Here is a 22,093-nt window from a genome sequence, read left to right on the forward strand (position 1 = left end):
TGAAAAGCTTTGACAACTGATTACCCCGCTGTGGGAACGAGTTCAAGATGCATTTATATTAATTTGAGGTGCGACTAGTGAGTTAAATATTATTCTTCGAGAACCTCATTTCATTCCCCAATGTAATTGTTGCGTTTGTTTCTATTATAGTTGAGTGTATTCCAACGATCAATGGTAATTGCACGATCAACTTTTGTTTGGGTTGCGAATTAGCCTACGTAATTACGTTGCATTGCTGCGACAAAAGGTGCTTAATCCACCTTCTTATAACTGTCATAAACGGATTCAAGAAGATGTCGAGTGTAACAGGTGTGTCCAAATCAGGGAGCGAATGAGTAATTTGTTCTTCGCCCAACACTTTCGGTTGGAGTTAGGTAAACGCAACGTCATTCTCTGTTGTCGTAATTCGATTGCGAGAAGCAGATTTTGTAGAAAATTTGAACCCAATGAATTAAATCCATCGATATTGATGTTTAGAAAAGTGTTTAATATTGGAGCCAATAAAAATCTCTGATCTACCCGCCATAGGAGTATGTGTACACATTCGAAGTTTGCCTAGAAAACCAGGTGTTGATACTAATTAAGATGCACAGAAGAGATAACGAAATCATTATTGCAGAATGGGTTGCAACTCGGGGTTATAATTTCATTTTGAAACCGTTGCCTACTTCTTAGAAAATATCTTGCATCATTTTGTTATAGACTAAAGATATCTGATCAATTCATTTATCCCCGAGTTACCATGACCAAATTTTCTGATGTGAATACTGGTCATAAAATTTTCGATGTATATGTCGGGTTCAAGAATAATGCAGGTGATACTACGAGGCTTATACTATGAGAAACAAAAACGTCATTGTCATTGAAGGTTTATTCGGACAACTATTCGTGATGTATTAGTTTGTGAGCCCCCTAAGGAGAAGGTGATAAATTGAACATTTCTTCTGAAAATTCCAAGCATCGTGGAAACTTCTTATGTGTTGCAGGTTGCAACATCAAATGAAAAGTTCAACATACACAATAATTTATATGCGCAATCTATCATCTGTCTAAATATTTTGAAAAAGCTTGTGTGATTCATTTGCGAAATCACTTTTGCTATATATATCTAATAAAGCACCTAATGCGTATATATTTAAGAATGCCTCTAAATATATGACAGTTGAATATATCAGTATCCGTATCGGTAACACCGAATCGGGGTTTCACAATACACATGAATGTCAGATCACTACAGAAAAATATCAATGATTCAATTCATAGTATGACAAAAGGATCAATATATACATTTTGTGTCTTTTAAGTAAGGTCATCGTCAACTTTTTTGCGTGTATCGAGAAGTCACTTGCACTTAAAATTTAAAATTTGAATGTTGGACATTACGTACGACAGATGAGGAACACTAATTTGGGCAAAAGTGAGTACGATGGACTATTGGTCGAATTAGTTAAAGTCAAAAAGTAATGAGCACAAACTACTAGTCCTGATAATACGCAATTTAAATTTCGTCAATGGTAAATTATTTCCAAGCTATTTATTTTAGCAAAGATGTCAGTATATATTATATGTCAGATTGAGTTGCTTCACAACTACTGTCAATATCACATGGAGTTCCCCAAGGCTCAATCATGAGCCCTCTAATGTTCATGACATGACAACTGGAAATCACATGGGTAAATTGTAATACAGTTATACATTTTTATTTTGCTCATTTCAAATCGCCACTTTTGCTCCACTCAAGTGCGGTCGACCTCGGTGTTTTTGTTTTCTGAGATCTATCGTGCACATGAACTTATGACGTAAAAGTTTTTAATCATTCGCTCCCGCCCATACGCATTTGGATATACCTTTAGCCATATATACAATTGTACCAACGAGACGTATTTTGTTATAAATAACACGATAAACAAATCGGTATTTTTGTTATTTTGTTTACATTCCTCGCTGGAATAGCAATATTTGTGAGGGATGCTGACCTTTTCCCACATATATAAATATATATATATATATAGTAACTGGAACACAAATTTCATGGACATGTTGAACATTATTCGCGAAGATTTATTCGATAACATTGATATTTTTATAGTTCTGCTGCTGACTTCGGATTAATAACGCCATCCTTTGTCAACGTAACGTAGACTTATGCATCGAACACACGGAAGAACACATTCAGTGGAAACACTAAAGGTAAAGGCTAATACAAACGCTAATGCGACTCCTACAAACTGGATTTTTGCGTCTTCTCAGCGATATGCACAGAGATTGTATGATTGTCATTCATGGTGCAACTTCTTCCATAATGTATTGATCTCATGTCGCATAGACTTACTTATTGTCGGTCAACATACGTATTAAGGATATTAAGACAGCCATAGAGTGTCTTGATTTCAATAAATCTGCAAGATGACTTTGGTCTTTGCTTATTCTGTAGTTGTATGATGTATGAAAATTTTCCCACAACATTATTTCAAAGCTTTTTTATATTGCCTTGCCTGTCTTTGATAAAGATAAATTCACTTATCAGCTTCTAACGCTTATTGATGAAGATAATCTTAAGTAAATTGAAATGCTTAAAGCTGAAGTTGCCCGAATGTAGGTCGTGATAGCCTGCATGCTCATGCCAGTTTTCGGATTTATTTCTTTGCCAAATTTAAATTGAAATCGCCCTCGATATTTCTATATGTATGAGCAAATATATATTTTTTTCTGTTTTTATGAAAGCACAAATGTTTTACAGATATATACTATTGAGACTATTGATGAGCCAATATATATCAAACATTATTATTTAATCTATATTTGTTTTGAATTAATGTACTGATGAGCAAAACTTACTATTATAGACAGTGGTAGTCAGTTTACTTCATCAGCAGCAGTTCTTCTTTGCACAAAAATAACTTGATGCTAACAAACTAACAATTTGATGCTAATTTGCTGCAGGTAAAAGGGATTCCATAATGTGTTATGGGTTTGCGTTGAAATAAATTTATGCAAATAGTTGGAGTTAGTATATGGTTTTATGATACATGGCAATACCGATTGGAAGCAAAACGTTTTTACTCAGAAGGCACCCACTCCTCAGTACGGGAAGCACATCATATATTCGCCCATTCACATTAGCATCCGCTCGTGGGCGCTGAAGAAACACAACAACAAGCTGCTATAATAATTATTTTATAAAATGTACCAATATTAAAGTATAATAACAGTTACATAAGTCAATGATTGCTCTTACTTATCAATGGCAGTCAAGTTGTTATCGTATCGTTAAGAGTTTGCGAGATATTCACAGACATCACGTATTTAAAAATTAATTACATCCTTTTTCAAAATATCGACGAACTGTCGAGTCTAATATTCTACAGATCAGTACCCAGTCATTATTATTAATGTTATTAGTCTTCCCATATTTGCTACGCGGAAGGATCGAGATGTAATTTAGTATTGTTAATAGTCAGTTAGGTTGAAAATAGCAGATACAGAGGTCAAATTCACTATATCGAAGACGAAAAAATACTTAATACTTAACTTGTGTATGTATACAGCACTTTGCAGATGATTTGGATCTAACAGAACAGTTTAGAATTATTTGTGGATTCATGCCAACAGGTATTAACGATGTTGAATGACATTATTTCTTAAATTTTATGGACATGTCGGCAATAATAAATTACTTGATTTACTGTCACTGGCCGGCTGGTAAATGGACCATTCGTCGGTATGACAGCTTTTATGAGAATAACAGCTTTTCATGCAGGTATATTCATTGAAAATAGTATATACCTTGCGTCAACCACGCAAATTGACTACTAAAATAGCTGAGTATTTAACACACGTGCACAATTTATAATAGAAAAAACAAACAAACATGTAAATAGGATCATTTAAGGCCTTGGTTTATAGTGCAAAATACGAAAAAAAAGTAAAGAGATATTCAACTATCAGAAAATGAGGTTTGTGTACACAAAACGTACAGAAACGATTTTTCAAATGATTATTCCGAGTTGTCAGGTTTTGTTTTCTTGTAAAAAAATGTACTCAGATTTGTCGGGATCATGATTTTGCAACTGAAGTTCTAACACTACGGGAAACAACATTGAAATCCTGTCACACAACTGCATATATTCGCTCCTAATTAATCCCAGACTACCCTTGCCACGACGAAAGACTCGGCTCCCAACATCTGTGTAACCCTATTATAACGTATGGCGTTGGCTGTTACATCGATGTAATTGGGTAATTAGATCGTCCTGATGACTTAATTTTAAACAAAAGTGCTATCTTAGTGAAATAAACTTAGACTGATTGCCATATGCTGACTTGAGTTTATATTTTGCTACAAGATCCATAGGATAATGAATTTTTAATCGCAGTTTAACGCGTAATACTTTAATACTTGCGTTCGTGAGTGTAAAGTCAATCCACAAATCAATTGAAGCTTTTGGAACCTTGTTTGTGTTGATTAGATGTTACATAGAGAGCAGTGTTCATTTTTATACGAGTAAATAAAGTTTGGATGAAAATAAAAAGGTGGCACTTTAGCATGCGATCTTGGTGATTTTAGTATTATGCTAACCCTAACCCAACTATGACAGGGTTAGGTCTAGGTACTGAATTCTATAAGAAATTTATTATCAGATTAAACGCATACCAAATGGCACCAAAAAAAGTTTGGTGTAGAAAAAAAATATCGAAATAGGGCTTAGCATTTAGTTCGGCAACTTTCTGACAATAGGGCAAGCTTGTATATAAAAAGATGTTAAGGTATTATTTAATCCTTGTTCGGGATATATCGTGTAAAAGTTGTGGACGCTAATGAAATTTGTTCATTAATGTACGTTCGTATACAATCGTGCAAATTGAGAATTGGAAAATCAATACAACGAATCTCTTGATCCGACGACGGAGAGTTGTAATATTATTACACAATAATATTTCAAATGTGAAAACTACCTCAGGGAATATATTAGCCAAAAATCGATATCGTTATTTTGAGATATTTTTTACCCTGCTACGAAATTCTCACTGTTATCCAGGAACCATAGAAAAGTTGCGTTTTCAATTTTATCGTTTCTATGTTCACGGAGAGTATCAAAACATAACCAGTAGTTATTTCTAGTGTAAACCGTGACTAAACTCTTGCCTATATGCGTATACAAAGTGTGGGCCATGCATGCTTTTGTTTGAAAAATCAAATATTCTTTGACTGCAATTTTTGTGTCGAGACGTTCATTTCGCCTATTCCATAGTAAACGAAGATAAACTAGAAAATACTCGGTAAAATGTACAAATATATTCTAAGTATAGCGGGCAAGTGTTTTCTCAAAACCAAAATTTGTTGTCATCGTTTTTCGTGTACGACATATGGATCAATACATCAGAATCCTCTATGTTTCGTGACGGCGAATGAGTTTACGAGGCCAGTAAGCAAACCGGATCTTGAAAGGGTGTTATTATACGTTGACGTATGAAACCTTTTAAAATCGCGGTTGATGGAGTTTTAAGTATAGACCAATAGCATGTTTGTTACTAGGATATGATTAGTGGGAAGTTATTGAATAATCTTTGCACTACGCAACAGTTGTTCGTAGACAGCAGGAATCCCATGAATGTGACTTTAGTACCATTTTGTGTTAGTGATGTTAATCTTAACTCTTTTGTTATGTTTCATTCAGGTATAATAGAAAAGAAATTGTTTGTTTTCTAATAAAGATTCTTATAGCAAAATAAATTAACGATAACAAAGAACGTAGAGCCTGGTCGTAATACGGATGTTTTTCAGTACCATGGAACCTCCAGTACAATGCACAACAGCGTGATAAATGGGACCGTATTTCTCATCATTATCTTTATATCAGGTTTGTATTTTTTGTTAGTATTTGAGTTAACTTTTAGTTTGAAATTGCTAATTGGTATATTGCCATGGTTGGTTAATTAATTGGAATCGTCCTTCATTCTATGACATTAGCCAGCCTGAGCGTAGACAGACTTTCACAAAAATCCAACTTAATCCACACCGGTAATACTCGGGAATCCTAATGTAAACCAACTTGAACATGACGTAACCAATAAAATTATTTAAATGTTTAAACCAAAATTTTATATGACAAATAAATAGCATTTATTATATTATTATTGTAGCGTTCATTATATTTTCTATGCTAAAGAGTTACTCACTAAAATCATAAACTTTAAATGAAAATCTTGACTTCGCATAGAAATCTGCATTGCAGAGAACACTTTTAGCTGGTCTTGCTCTATCATGATGTGTTCTTGTCTGACCGAATTTTTTGATAAGTTTCTCTTTTCTAAATTAGCATAAAGAAACATTCATTTGGTCAGTCATTCGTGCTCATCTCAACAAAGCATTCATCTGAACTGATTTCTTGACTATTAACGCGAGAATATTCTATGGAAATGAAAATATTTCACATGATATTGTATTGAAAGGCTGGGCCATCACCCAGCCAGAATGCAAATCTTCCACCTCTAGGCCCTTGACCTACCAGCCGCTGGGCTCTTCGGGCGTTTCAAGTTTAAAAGTAGGCTACCAAACGATTTTGGGAGTCAAAAAGGGAACATTGAAATACTAAAATTCATTATAAATTAACTGAAATTTATTTGAAAACTTTAAACAGAATTTCATCTACAGTATTGCAGTCTGTAATTTAAATATATCGCTTTGCATTATAATATCACGCTGTGTTTCCTTAATGGGAAACTAAATTATACAGTAAGACGCAAATTAATTGCTTTTCCATAATATAACCTAATTATATGAGTATTTGATTTATACAAACGTAATTATATCATGTCGGCATAACTTAGCATAATTGTATAGTGAACATTGCTATTAAAGGCATCAATCTAATGAAATGGGTATTTCGTAGCTATTAAAATAGTTAAGAACCGTTCTTTCGACAGACAAGCTTTTCGGATTTAAAGTAATAAAACGAAACATATAAATTACACGCTTGAATATTAATTTATAAAATATTTAAAAGAGTTAGGCATTCTCAAACATAACAAACTCTGAACGCTGATTGATTAAGTTGGTTTAGTAATTCGCAAAATACAAATCCAATAATCCTGCATTTGTAAACCTATGAACAACATATCACCAATTTGCTGCCTCCCATGACAAAAATGTGATATATTTTGAAAAAAAACCCACTTATTTTTTGTTTATGTGCTTTTAGCTCAATTTCAAGCAACAAGGTCAGATGCTTCAGGCGATATGGGAAGTGGAATGCCTATTACAAATTCAACTGAAATATACGAAGGATACAGCGGGTCACCATCGATATCAATTAAACCATGTTTCTGCAACGTGACATTTTCCAGCAACGAATCATGCGTGGTTTCTCTGACGAAATTCAAGCAAAATGACATGTAAGAAACCGTTTAATCACAATATAAACCAAACATGGCCCAAATGTTTTTTTAAAAGCTGGATTCGATCAACATTTAGCCTGTTTCAAACCCTATCTTGCCCATAATTGTTACTTAAATCATAATTTCCAGAAGTGTGGGGAAATTTTTGCAATCAAAATGTATTCTCTTTTTCACGATATTTATATTTATCTTAATTGGTATTCCGAATGTTTGACTTATCACCATGTTATCGCCCCTTGTTAGTTGGGTAACGTTTTTACGTTATAAAAATGATATATTGCATTGAAAAACTATCTAGAAATAGCATTCGTCTTCGTCAGTGAAATTTAAACTGCGAGAACCATAACCTGGGTACCTCATTCCTCACCAGGGAGTAATAAATTACGTGTGGACAATCAATACTTTGGCCTTTATGTGAAATGACTGATGTGCCTTCAAATTGGCTGCCTTCTTCAGAACTTATTCAGACTGACATAATAGTAGAAACTGTGAGAATTGGAAAATGAAAATATTCACATTCATGCAATGCGTAAACGAGAGTTGGGCAATTACTTCGGTAAAAAAAGATCGGATTTCTGCGAAACTCAAGACTAAAAACTTGTACGAAATTTCAAATAAAGATTCCTACTTATGATTTATTAATGTCACAGGAACCGTTGTAAAAACGATGTCAGTTCTTGCTTCCATAAGTTCGCGCCTTTCAAGAACGATTTGATCCTTCTTCGAAAAAGCATGCATAATTTAAAAATTGCTTTAAGAAGGATCGCCAACAATTCTTTTTCCGTATGCCTAACATAGGAATGAAAACCATACTTATCAATTGAGCTGGTTCATACACAGTCCACGCTTATACAATGTATATATTTTAATGTACAAAGTCACAAATATACTAAATAAGGTATTTTGATAACTCACACACAAAGTTGACGTTACATTAATAGTAAATAATATTGTTAAATCAGCAACCTCGATAATGATGGTAGATACATAATTAATGAACACGTTCTTTTGAAATGAAAGTTTTTGCTTCATAAAATGTATTTGACCTTGACAGAGGAACATTTTAAAGAACCAATGTTTTCAAAACAGGCCGACGTAGAAAATATCGAATTTTTAGAGACGTTTTTTTCTTCTTGTAGAAATCTTACTTTCAGCACATTCATCGCATCACCCGCGCAAATTGAATCGGAACGACATTTGTCAGTTTGATTTTTTCTTGGATCTGCGGTAGTAGAATACGACAAGAATTTCTATTGAGCATGGCTTAACAATTTCTGCATATGCCATTCTCGACCTCCATCTGACTACGTCAGCCAACAATTACATCAATCCGGCATCACGATGACGTAGTAGGGCTTACAAATACTAGTGATAGATACTATACTACACCAGACCCGATATTTCCAAGCTGATTCAAATATGGAATCAATTTTAATTTTTATTTCTTGATTTTTGGGCCTACACGAACTACTTTGATCGTGCCTACTATTCATCTGAAAACAATTTCCAGTCACGAGGCAAGAGTACAATGTACAAACCCATACACATACGTTTGACCTATTCTTGAAATGCGTCCAATAGCCAGAGACAAATCATGTTTTTTGTTGTCTGCTGTCTTGCAAGCTGCTGCACAAATCGGTTGGACGATAAGTCCTAATTGGAATTCATTCAAAAATCGATGATAAATTTCATGAAATTGTCAATCAGTGCCGAAAAATTGTCCAAACTGTCAAAATTATGTATTAATTATATAATGGCGGTGTACTTGAAAATTATAAATTATTTCATGTTAAGATACTTCATCTGTAAAATACAATGCGTATAAAAATAAAACATAATCAATACCTTCTTTTGTAAGCTGGTGATAATGACAGGGCTGCGAAAACAGTACAATACACCTGCTACTTAGTTATAACTCGTTCATTGTTTCTTGGTTCTTATTCAGAACCTTTAGTAACAAAGTTGAAGGATCAATCCATTTTTTAAACTTCATATTTCTTCTTATTTAAAGTTACTTATACTTCTATGCCGAGGCACAGACTTTCAAAAACAAAGCATATCTAGCATGGCAATGGTACTTGGTTCTAACTTGTGTAGGTGGGTAAGTCAAGGTTGTCCACTCAGGATGCTTTTGTATAATATTTTTGTTAAACACCCGGACTTATCGGTGAAACTCTCTAATTTTTATTTCTTATTTATTTTATCCCTCTTAGATGCTCAAATTGGACGGTTCAAATAGAAATACAAACGCGGAAAGTCGGATCCAACTTAACAGAAATCGAAGAGCAACTTGAAACCACAAACGAAAAAAATTGCACCGTCAACACAGATGCTATATTTGTCACTGTTATTGGTAAATTCGTCAATTGTACGAGATAAAAACTTTTTTATTCATGTTGGTATATTTTAAAAGGTAGTATATATTGAAAATCTTTTAAACTGAGGAATTGTGTTGGATTGAATACCGAGATACAATATTCACTTTCGACTGGTACTGACGTATATGTGAAGGCCGTGTGAAATGGGTTAAATTATTTAAAGCATCACTTGGCAAATCGGGTTTGCATATCCCATTGTACGTACTCAAATTAGAACGTCAAGATTTCTGTAGTATGCATCGTCGTATAAATCATAAATAATCAATGGTTTGTTTTCATCTATTATGCATATTTGTCGTTTTAAAAGTAAGTAAACAACCAGCAAAATGTCCGTAATCTGATTGAAGACCACAAAGAATTGATAAGGCACTATTGTTCGACTGTAAAGCCAGCTTTTAGTCAGCCATAACTTGTCGTAACGACTGAAAAATTAAAACAAACATGGTGTCACATCGGTTTATACTCAGTCTATTGGTTTTTCAGTGTCGGTTTTATAAACAAATGAGTCAAAAAAGTCTAAGTCTTTGACATATATCCTTCTGTCTAAACAATGAACCCCACTCTACGTGGTTCAACAGTAATGGCCCCGTTTCACGTGGACTAAGCTGGTAACTTATTAAAAAATCATGTTCAGGCGGAAGGAACGCAATCTTATTTACTACATTCAAATCTATGACTTATATTTTGTTTTATTTCAGTAAATACCTCGATATCTTTGATACAGTCGATACCAGATCATGAATTAGAATATTCCGGTTCTTCCAGTGATGATTTGTTCAGGTTTCCGACCTTAGATCGATGTGTTATTCAATGTGATGAACACAATAAGGTCTATATCATTCATATTTTTATTTCTATAAATATATGTAAATAAAACGTGGTGTAGTATTTCCCTATTTGTTTAAATATGAATGATGGTACTCAAAATTGAATGACTGTGTTGAAACGTTAAAATAAGATCTTAAAAGGCTTTTAGTTTTCTTTCTTTTGTTTGTATATCTAACTGAAATTATTTATGAGGCTTTGCGCTATATCCAAATTTAATTGATGAATGACCTCACTTATGGTTATATTCTGGTGTTGAAATTTTGGACACTTTGGACGACTAGAATAAATACTTAAATGTCCCCATATCGGTTACGGCAATTATAACCACGTTTATGAATGGAATAAAAAAAAAACGCAAAAGAAAAATGGGGTATACTATCGTGCATTTTCTTATTGGTAAGTCCAATAGTGAATAGAGCGAAACTTAAATTCAATTTGAACTAATTTTACAGAATTCAATATTTAATTTGAGAGAAGAATTACTTCCAACACTTCAGGATGCGATTGATTGTGCATTTAACCGTTCAAAGCGTGCAATTCCAATATGGATCAACAGATATAAGCCTAAAATAACGGTAGAGAGGCTGCAGCCGGCACATTCTAAAGAGTACATGCTTCTTTTTATACTTAACTTTGGACTTGTTCTCATTCTGATGAAAGCAATTATATGCTTTCGGGATTTGGTCGAACGGCGAATGACGAGAAAAACCAAACCCCCTTCAAGATCGTCATCCAACGACAACTTGTCTGCTTTTGTATGAATCAAAAAGACCGTTCGTTTACAATTATAACAAAAGAGAGAACAACGCCATAATGGGTGATAGGATATAAATCCACATTTTTAAATTATTTACAAAAAATTGAATGGCCGGTATAGATAAGTCTTGTTCTCTGCAAGTTTTGCAACATTGCGAAACACCTAACATTTGTGGGCTATATGTTTTTTCCCACCGCGCTATCATATCTCAGTCAGTTTAGCATACATAGAAACTACGTTTGGTTCGGTATAACCAATTTTAAATCCTGATTCAAGTTGTGGCTCTAAGCGGGTTGTTTGGGTTGAGTGTTTGGGTTTTTTCTGTTTATTTTGTTGATATTTTATAAAAATCGTTGCTTACTTTTATATAGAAAATAGTTACTTACAGCAAATATGACTAGTGCAACTCAATTCATTAAATTCATATTTCAAGTTTACCAAGCAATTTCAATTTTAAATTTTAGTTTTTGGTGAGATTGCGAGCACCAGTCGAGTCATCCCCGAACACTTTTTATTTTTCACCAGTATTATAGTCACATCGTAACCGATTTACAAGATTCATGAATACATTGAAACGAATGTTTTTGAGCCTTTTTATAATAATAACTCATTATATGTCTTTGTTTAGTGTTACTATTATTTGTTTGATATAAAAGCTTTTAATACAAAATCGTATGTTTACTTGAATCAATAGTAGGTGGAATAGTGATAAATAATCTGATTAGTGCAAAAAAATAGCGAAGTTATAATATATAGTATTGCAAAATGCAATATTGACTTGTGTTGCGTCTAAGAAACAAATGTAAATTAAAACCGTCGATATGCAGCTGTGGTCTTCGTTCGATTTTGAACGATTCCATATTTAGATGAAAAACAAGAGAAGAATGCTCAAATATATGGAAACGAAGGCCAAAACAAAATTATTTACCCACAATTCCCGTTAAAATCATGAACGAAGCTGGAACTGTGGAACAGCTACCGTAACTTACCAGTACATGCAACCGGGAACTGTCCTAGCTTCCCCAGATCTCGTGGGGATAATGGTTCATGCGCCCAGTTTTAACGTAAATCAAAATACCAAATGATTCGAGTCAAACTGTATTAAATAGTATCAAATCTGTTACAGTACCGGTAGTGTTACCAGCACCTTATCATAAAAATCTCGACTCCACTGAGCACTAGATCGCTGAATGCGATTGCAAAACCGCCACACGGCGCGCAATTTTTTTATTTCAGTGACGTCATTACACAAAAGTATAAAGTGGAAAACGAATCCCATGTGCTCACAGAAATTTTTGAAATAAATTGAAGTAATAGCGTAGTAGTAATAATCTTCAACCACTGAAAATTTGAAACCAATTGGTCCAGTAGTTGAAGAGAAAAACGACTTTTTTCAGAACAACAACAACAACAAAAAGAATAAGCTTACCACAGCAACATAATAGCAAAACGATCCATAGGTTCACTTCGTGTTCAACCATAAGATATAACATCGATTCAGAGTAGGCTACTAGCAGCGACGGAGTTCATTACTCACGTTTAGACGCACGCTGGCTTTGTCCTCAGATAAATGAAAGGTCGATCAACGTAACGCACGTTTCTACGCATGATCTTAGGCGATTGATTACATTAATTTAGGAATGGAATATTGTATCTTAACGAAATGATACACTACCATTGTGATAAAAACGGGTAACACATAGGTCAACACAAACTTGGTAAATCTTGAATGACTCCTTTAGCTTAACAAGTATGAAATTCCAGTCGATTCTGGTAGGAAACGGTTGCTGTTTTTCCGGTCGTGTTGTACAGCATAATATTTGGGGTAATTTAACTAACTTCACTTAACAGTTGAAGGTGTTTTAACTCGAAACTATTCTAATTTGACTCGGGAATTAAAATTAGAACTAAACTTGAGTATTGGGATGTGGTACAGTACAGTTTCATGCCCTCGGTACAACAAAACAAGTTTATAAATGACCACTAGTTCGTAGAGTAATTGATAAGCCAAGTGACGATAAAACTACGACTACTATGCGTAAGTTGTGTCTGCTGTCAGCCTGTTTTGAACTGTTCACTCTGTATTCGAGAATATTTACGATATCAATATATGTCTTCGGAAACGGTGTATGCAGTGTCTTTGTCAGATCAAGAAATGGACATAATGTAGGCAAAAATATGTTGCATGTAGTTGCTTGTATGCTTGCTCGACTGCGGTTGTTGTATTTTCTAATAATATTATGTCACATAATATGTCACATAATATTATTAGAAAATACAACAACCGCAGTCGAGCAAGCATACAAGCAACTACATGCAACATATTTTTGCCTACATTCACACAAAACTGCAAACGTATTCTATCCTTTTCCTTGCGATGGTGTATTCGTGTGCTTTTAATGAACGGTTGCTGTAGCAAGAATGAAGATGATTATTGTAGGATGAGTGACTCACGATTCTTGCTACACACCAACACTGCCGTTTCTGGACGATGCCAAAAATACATTTGTGTTGTTATTAGTGATAGAGGTATTTGGTAAAACACTAAATTACAGGTGAAATTCGAAAATGTACGAATACTAATTAACGAACTTCCATTCTATACTCGTAATGAGGTGAATGGAATCATAGGATTTTGAAAATTTTCAATTTGGACTGAACAAAACTTAATTAAATAAAAAGCCTGATTACGTGTTCACTCATCGATGTGCGTACGTGACTTCGGGTCGACCGTGGGGCGATGAAATATATAATTTTGTTATTAGTGAATATTTTTAATTATCAATATAAACATACTAATGGACAATATTGATAATTACCATAATTTACAATCTCCACATTAAACATTTGGATTGGTAAATGATAATTATAATTGATCTGATAATTGATAAGATTAACTAACTACAAATGCGACTTCTCTAAAAATGCGTAATATTAATTAGCTATTTATATTTTTTGTGTAATTGTTTATACCACATTCAATGCTCAAATTATAAAATTTATATTCTTTGTTAAGATTTAGAAATAGCTGAGAAAAGGAAGGAATATGACAATAATCGAACTCACTTATGACATCTAGTGACTAATTTAAGTTTAATATGCTGCAAGATTTGTTTCTAAACATCACGTCGACAAGTCTTAAACTTTTCCCTTTGAGTTATATAATATAAAATTGTCTATGCAATTTTATTTTGACAATCACAACTAAGTAGAGATACAATATATGCAAATACATTTTCTCATTAAATAGGAACAAACAACAGGCAATATCGAATTGACTATAATGTAATTACCCGGTGTGATACAATCTTAATTTTCGAAACAAATTTAACAATACTATACAATAATACAATAAACAGAAATATAAAATAAAAAGTTTGTAAAACTATAGAATTCAAAGGGATATAAGGTTCATTAAGATTCACTAGTTTTTGTCAGTTTTGCAAAACTTTGGAAGCCAGAAATTCATTTTTGCATATAAAATGTTGATTAAATCAAAACAAAGCATTACATATATTATGCTGTCGTAACAAACTAAATATAATCTAGCTTGCATTGATCAAATCTACAAGAGATATATATTATATATACTAGAACAAAATAAGATAGTAAACCTTTACCTATTGTAACCTAGTAAACCAGGAATGTAAGTGATCACCTTCTACGCAATAAACAGTCCTAATTTGAATTGTTAGGGTAAAAATATTGCACGTTCTGAAAATATCAAGACAATGTAATATAATTTACATTATGTTTCATGAAATGTTTATGACAAATATGTCAATTTGATATTAACTGATTTATAATCAAACTCTTTTGAATCCGTAAGCATATGTTTCAGGGAAATCAAACTGATTGTATTTTCCGTTCACAAACTCTTTAAAATGAACGAAACCTCCATTCTGTTTGTCAAGGTTACCGATACATGGAAATCCTGATCCTGCAATGAAACAACAAGAAATAATTCTTCATTAGATTAAAAACCAAATTTCAAGCCTACATGAAATTTCCCACCGCTGGTTGGGAATGTGTGGTATCAGGCTTGGATTCTATTTACAATCTTCTATGTTATTCACGGATTTGATTTAGCCAATGTGCTCATCATAAGAATTGATCAATAGCTTGAACAAAATGACCAACATGTGATTGAACACAAAAATGAAACTAAAAAAATAGAGGTCCATCCTCCCCGACAGGGTTGTTATATGGTGCAAAGTTTACAGTTTGATATATAAAAAAGCCTACCCATTAACAGCAACTGGAAGACAGTCTCTGAAATATAACTTAGTCCTGCGCTCAGAGCTTGCGGAGGAGATTGTGAATTTCTCATGATTAAAATTCCATTTTCATTAACAGATATTGTTTGATTTTCCAAATTGTAATAAGAGAAGAATCCTACGTATTTCTCTGGATTTGGAGCTGGCATGATTTTTTGTTGCATCCTGTAAATAATGAAATATCATTTTATAATTATGCAATTATTCGACGAGTCGAAATCACTAATTGTGGGTTTCCTCGCCATAGGCTTGTTTGATTATATCCGTAACATTAGCTAACGAGTACGATATCAATGGTGACGTAACAATTGGACTTTTAAGACCGTTTTTACTCAGAAATTGTAGTAAACATTAGCTCGTTTTCGTGGTTTTGCGAGCTTTTTTGTTTGCGAAATTTAGGTATAAATCATGTTTATGGAGTTAGGGGTCGAAGAAACATATATTACATTGACATTGAAATACTTTCGACAGAAAAATAAACCTATGTGCACGCTTAAACTTACTTTCTGAGAGTATCTCGGAATAGAGGAATAGCTTTATCCAATACAATTCTGGCAGTATCTTCACTTGAAAATCCAGCCCTCAGAATATTAAACGACAATTTCAAATCAGGAATCATAGCCATGTCTGACGTGTAACCTTCAAGGGCACCGTTTTTCGATACAACCTGTATGGTTTGAAAATATTAATGTTTTTCTTGATCACTCACGAAAAGTTTGAAGCAAAAGCCTCTAATTGAACAAATACACAATGAAGGCGTGTTCGCCATTTGTGAAAACCAGTAAAATTTGGAGTGAAATATGGGTCTCATAGAACCTAGAGAAAATCTGAAAAATACAATAGCCCTCAAACCCTTTCAATCACCAGTACTGTAAATTCAAAATCGATCTATCCGATAGTTTGCCGAGACGAGGAACAACCAAAAAATGTATTTAGCAACTTGATCCATACGTCTACTTCGAGTTCAAAATATTCATTTTTGTAGCATTAGTGTTATACGATACTTACCAAATAGTCGTGTAATTTATTCATTTCCCATGGACTTCCTGTCATATTTACTAGGTAATCATGTCTACATGTTTTTCTAGGACGAAGTATTTCAGTCAAAGTTTCATGTTTCAGAACTGTTTTTGATGTCTCCATGAATGACATTGATAATTTCGCCAAGTCAGCTACAAATGATAAGATGCATCATGATATATTGTAACATGATATAAAAAATTCGATCCAAGTTTGGCTATATTAGAAAGCTCCTAATTTTGGACTCAAAGATTCTATGATTCTTCTAAGTATGGAAATATTCGTGTGCAAACAATGTCAGATTAAGCTGTAGGAAATATTAAATTTTTTTGTTGTAACATTATGTAAAAAATACGAAACATTGAGAATTTTTCACAAATATCTGGTCATGCATTAAAAATTGAAATAGACTTTACATCTTTTCCTTATATATACCAACCAATAGTTGAGTAATAATTTCCAGCAGGTGAATACCACAGCAGTTCATATACCGGCGCTTGTACTCCACTTGGTAAATATCCTGCCGCCATTTTCGCTCTCACGTCCGCTGTGTATGTGAAGCCTGAATAGAAGAATTTCATATTACACAATTGGATCAAAATATCGAATGAATAATATAGGTCCAAACAAAAAATATTCCATGTAATGCAATGAAAATGCTAGTGTTCACAACAGTTCCGGCAAAGATCTCTGTTAATCAACACGGTTTCTGGCTTGGTAGACGGTTAAAAATTATGACAATAACCTCCAACTTCAAAAGGCTTGAAATTATTTAAAATAGCTCATAACAACAAAAAAACTTCACACATACAAAATCATTAAAATTTTAGAACGAAATGCAAATATTTTGCTCAAGAATTTAGTTTTACTGGTTCACATTTTAAAATTAATTTTGTCAAAATTATACATACCTGTGTTCGTTAAATCCAATTTATCAGCAATATTCTGTTTCGCCCAATTTTCAAAATTTCCATCAGTTGTGAAATTTCTTGCTAATATGTGTCCAAGTAACGCGTAGGCAAGGTTGCTAAAGCAAACACAAAGAGTTGATAACTCGTCTAAAGCTGATATCGATTGAACTAATGTCAAATGTTTATTAAAGGACTAAAAGCTGCTGAACTTACCTGTAAAAACACGTTGATCGAGGTTCGGCAACCAGAATCTGAGATTGGAGAAGTTGAAGAGCATCTTCTAATTGGCCATTAAAAAATATTGCCGATCCATTCAGAGGATTGAAAGGCAATGAACTGAAACATAAGATGAATAATGCATCCAATGGATAATAATTAAATGCTAGTATAGTTATAGAAATCCGGTAAATACAAAGAGAAACTATTCATATCGATGTACTTTTGGAATAATTGGCTTATTTTTGACATAACACCAAAAGAACCTACAATATCACTTATGTTCTCTGTAGAGGCGTCAAACGTTCTAATAAATCTAAATAAATAAGTAATTTAGTTGTTTGATACATGTTACCACCGGTTGATTACGGCCTCAGATAATTACGTAGTAGGAACATTTTGAATGGAATGGGTCGACATGGCATACTAAAATTTGAACGGAAATGTCTGAGTCGTAACAAGATTAACCATCTTGTTCTGAAAAAACATCATCATTTTATCTTAAATTTTTATTTCTCACAACCCACTTATATTATTACCTTGCTAATCCTGATATCTGACTTGCAATGTCGATTAAGTTTATTTCATTTGTCGTACCCAGTGGTCTTCCAATGCTAAAATCCGGTGCATACTTTGTGACTGGATCGTATAAATCTAGTTTGCCATCTTCCCATAGTTTGAATAAAAATAATACAGGGAATATTTTGGAAATACTGGCAATTCTGAAAGAAAATGGATATTAAGATGTCTGATTATTCAGGAATTAGTCGAGATAGTCAAACAGAAAGGACCAGAATATAAACGGACATATCATAAGGTAAAAAGGACTTTTTATGTTTGGTGTCTTCGAACTCATTTCATTCCATTTATAAGACTAGGCTCATGAAACGATTTTTTTTTTGTGCGTATGCCAATGAGAGTTATCAACATCTTCCGTTTTAAATATTCAGCTGATATGATATAAAATCAGAAAAAGAATCCAAAGTAGTAGCCCTTTTCCTAACCATATTTAAAAACTATGAAAATCGAATCATTGAACGGCATCGTAAAAATTGCATTAGTTTCAAAGGGACTCCGAAATGTCTTGCCCTATTTTCCGCACGCTTGTACCTCTTGTCTCACACTTTTTCCACGCTTGCGCCACTTGCCCCCACTTGTACCACATTGTCCCACTTAATTCACACTTGTTCCACAAATGAGACAAACAAGTGGGAAAAATCATGACATGCAGCATAGGTGGAACAAGTGTTGAACAAGTGTAATACATGCAAGTGGTGTCAATGGTACAAGTAGGCCGAGTGATACTAGTAAGGCATGTATGGGGGTAATCGATGATAAGAAATGCGACAATTAGGACAAACATGGGTCAAGTGGGCCAAAAATAATACAGATGGGTGACAAGGGGGGGAATAGCACGAAGAAAGTGTGGCAGAGTGAGGCAAGTGTGCTACAAGTCGGGCAGGTGCGAAGCAAGTGTAGGACAAATGCAGAGCAAGCGGGGAAGTGCGAAGAAATGGGACATGCGTGCTACAGGGGGAGAAGTAGGTACACCATTTTTGAGACATCGGTTAGTTCTCACCTGTAAATAGTATTTTCGTCAGGTTTAACAGTTGTCGACTTATTCACTCGTCCATAATATCCACTCCATACTATTTTATCCAGGTAAACCAAATTTGCTGTTACAGACGGCCGTGCGTTTTCATCCACTAGTGATGCGACATGTGAATCAATCCAATCGAAAAGTTTTTTGAATTCTTCATGATTTGCGAAATCTGTAATAAAAATAAATGTTGTCCATTTTATGAACTTTTATAAAAATACAGAATGTATAGTAATATTTGATGCCAATCATTTTTTTGTACTGAAATACTAAGATTACTATGAATAATGGTTCACAAATGGGCGAATGAATGGGTCAGTTAGCCCAATGTTTTACGACCAGCACGGGTGCAATATAACTTGTGGCTCCATACCCTGTGCGCATACATGTATAGTAGTTTTGTACATAAACATAGAACAATATACGTATACAAATAATCCACTTTTTACTACTTGCCTATTTCTTGTGGTGTCGGGTAGTACGGGCATCCTGTGTTAGTAGTTGTATTGGGGTTTGTTGGGTTATCGCCTGACGGTGTGTTAGTAATATATTGCCAAGTAAACAAGGCAGCAAATGCTACGGTTGTAATAGACAGTATTGCTGTGAATACGCTGAGGATAGCAATCTTAGACATAGTTAATAAATTACTGACTAGTTGCTGAAATATGATGCTAATCACATTAGATTTCTGCAAGGATTTTACAAGCACATATCTAAAGATATATGATCATTAAAATATGACGAATATGAAATCTTGCTAATTTTTTTGAAGTAATGTTGTTAACTGATTTTTTAATGATTACATGGTCATTGCATCCCATTAATGTAGTGAAGTTTTCTATATTATTTCTACACGTACTAAACTTTTCAAACCATCTCATTATAATCGCAATCACTCGAATTAAGATCATGCAATGTTTGAACCTTCTAACGAACTATATTTACTTGCTCTTCCTTGCGCTAATAAATAGCATGCTCAGGCGCAATCTACTGATGCCTGCCCGCTTATCAACACCCAAACGCTGTCTCCATTGATGCTTCGGCAGCAATCGGGCACCACTTCAACGAATCGCTCGGTTGGGTATAAATACGCAACAGTTTTACTGCAAATACTTTAGTAGTATGTTCGCAAATAAAAAAAAACGTATCCTAGAAAACTGTCACGCGCTCAGGCACGTGACATGGCGAATATAAAATAAATATACATAAAAAGCGACACAAAATGTTGGTTGAATTGATAATGTGAATGCACTATCAAATTATTGCCTTTACTATGTAGGTTCATGCGCGGGATTCGATTGCGACACGCGAATATTCCTTCAAGCCATGATTAACGTTTACAAATTTCCCCACTCTGATACCAAACACTAGAAATACTACCATATCTAGTTGTCACGCGCACACGCACGTGACATGTCAAACATAAAAATGACAGTAAAACTGTTTTGCTTGAATTGATACTGTGAATTCGCTATTAAATTATCGCTTTTACTCTATAGGACTATGTGTGAGTGTATTCGATAATTCGATAAATTTACTTCAAATGGAGGTATTTTAACATTACTGTGGAAATTGGCCCAAAGTGACGTAATATATATCGAAAAATCGAGAAACCGACCGATAAGGCGGGTTTCGCCATATTATGTAAGTAATTTGATCTAATCCACATGTGATTATAGATCATATACATATTTCTTCAGTTACATGGTGTTTTACATGTGTTTTCTCGTTATTTAAGTTGCAATAATTTGGCTGAAAAAAGTTCTGCTCAGTAAAAACAAAATTTTTCCTCCACTAAGAGGATAAATAGAAAATAGAACTTTCTTTTATCTGAGTAGAGAATAATCTAGACAAAATTCAGAATAAAATTTGCGGTCACATAAAAAAGAAACAATGATATGTAATTGTAATTTGAATTAGCCATCAACAACATTCTGCAAGAAGACGTTATTTCTCGACAGGTTCAGATTTTTCTAGAATTAGATAATGATTTCTTGTTCACGTCCTCTTCAATTGATGGACCATTTACTTTGGAACTTTCAGTCGTTATAGCTTGTTTATGTCGCCAGAGGACTTATTTATTTCAGAAATTTCTGTGAGCATGTCAGCGATCTGTTGGTCACCCATGACGAGATTTTTTTATAAGCTGAAAATACTACCGGTACTGTAAAGAATGGATACTAAAGTTGTGAATTGTGTTTAGATTCATTTGGTATTTCGGTTCACGTTGAGACTGAACACATTACCAGCATCGTCGTCGTTTTAAAAAACATACTATATAGTTTTATATAAAGCATTACTAAGATTGCAACGTATTACCATACTTCGAAAATCGATTCAAACTGAAACATGTGGAATTCGTGTCCGGTGTGCTTTTGGTTCCAGGTGGATTTCTCAGTTTCGTTACGTTCTTTCAAATTTGACGGATACTGACAGTGATATGGGAAGTTCAAAAACTGTGGTTATTTCGTCTAACATTTCATACAATCTGATATGTTGATCTATTGAGCAAGTAAATATTCACTTTTTGTTGATATTTGGACAAATCTTGTCGAACCAACGAATCACTTTTGAAGAGAAATTTTATTTTGTGTTTGGCAATACAATATTCATTTCCTATCAAATTGACTGGATTAACAGGTTAAAGTTTTTATCGAAACTCGGCGACTTACATTTTGCTGAGAACGTGATCACGAACTATTTCGTAA

General features: G+C 33.9%; 2 protein-coding genes across 2 annotated transcripts; one reads left to right on the top strand and one right to left on the bottom strand.

Annotated features, from left to right (window-relative positions):
* Positions 1–5,669: 5,669 nt before the first annotated feature.
* LOC120341537 (uncharacterized) lies at positions 5,670–11,537 on the top strand. Its single transcript, XM_039410065.2, has 5 exons — positions 5,670–5,861; positions 7,203–7,395; positions 9,612–9,751; positions 10,475–10,605; positions 11,057–11,537. The coding sequence occupies exons 1-5, from the start codon at positions 5,807–5,809 to the stop codon at positions 11,363–11,365; spliced, it is 828 nt and encodes a 275-aa protein (XP_039265999.2). The 5' UTR covers positions 5,670–5,806; the 3' UTR covers positions 11,366–11,537.
* A 3,060-nt stretch (positions 11,538–14,597) lies between these two features.
* On the bottom strand, positions 14,598–20,061 carry LOC120341284 (putative beta-lactamase-like 1). Its single transcript, XM_078119832.1, has 10 exons — positions 19,842–20,061; positions 19,365–19,557; positions 18,325–18,507; positions 17,783–17,905; positions 17,570–17,685; positions 17,098–17,220; positions 16,647–16,810; positions 16,142–16,305; positions 15,607–15,803; positions 14,598–15,301 (listed from the first exon to the last, which is right to left on the bottom strand). The coding sequence occupies exons 1-10, from the start codon at positions 20,017–20,019 to the stop codon at positions 15,168–15,170; spliced, it is 1,575 nt and encodes a 524-aa protein (XP_077975958.1). The 5' UTR covers positions 20,020–20,061; the 3' UTR covers positions 14,598–15,167.
* Between the last annotated feature and the right edge of the window lie 2,032 nt (positions 20,062–22,093).

The sequence above is a fragment of the Styela clava genome, chromosome 14, assembly GCF_964204865.1.
Source record: "Styela clava chromosome 14, kaStyClav1.hap1.2, whole genome shotgun sequence".
Taxonomy (NCBI): domain Eukaryota; kingdom Metazoa; phylum Chordata; class Ascidiacea; order Stolidobranchia; family Styelidae; genus Styela; species Styela clava.

What these genes read in the sequence shown, in the direction of transcription:
- LOC120341537 (XM_039410065.2), top strand. Translation starts at nt 5,807, where the DNA reads ATGCACAACAGCGTGATAAATGGGACCGTATTTCTCATCATTATCTTT. An exon ending in CATCATTATCTTTATATCAG is followed by an intron (nt 5,862 to 7,202) that starts GTTTGTATTTTT and finishes ATGTGCTTTTAG; the next exon opens with CTCAATTTCAAGCAACAAGG. An exon ending in TATATTTGTCACTGTTATTG is followed by an intron (nt 9,752 to 10,474) that starts GTAAATTCGTCA and finishes GTTTTATTTCAG; the next exon opens with TAAATACCTCGATATCTTTG.
- LOC120341284 (XM_078119832.1), bottom strand. Translation starts at nt 20,019, where the DNA reads ATGTCTAAGATTGCTATCCTCAGCGTATTCACAGCAATACTGTCTATT. An exon ending in CAGATATCAGGATTAGCAAG is followed by an intron (nt 17,906 to 18,324) that starts GTAATAATATAA and finishes CTTATGTTTCAG; the next exon opens with TTCATTGCCTTTCAATCCTC. An exon ending in TTCCGAGATACTCTCAGAAA is followed by an intron (nt 15,804 to 16,141) that starts GTAAGTTTAAGC and finishes CATTATTTACAG; the next exon opens with GATGCAACAAAAAATCATGC.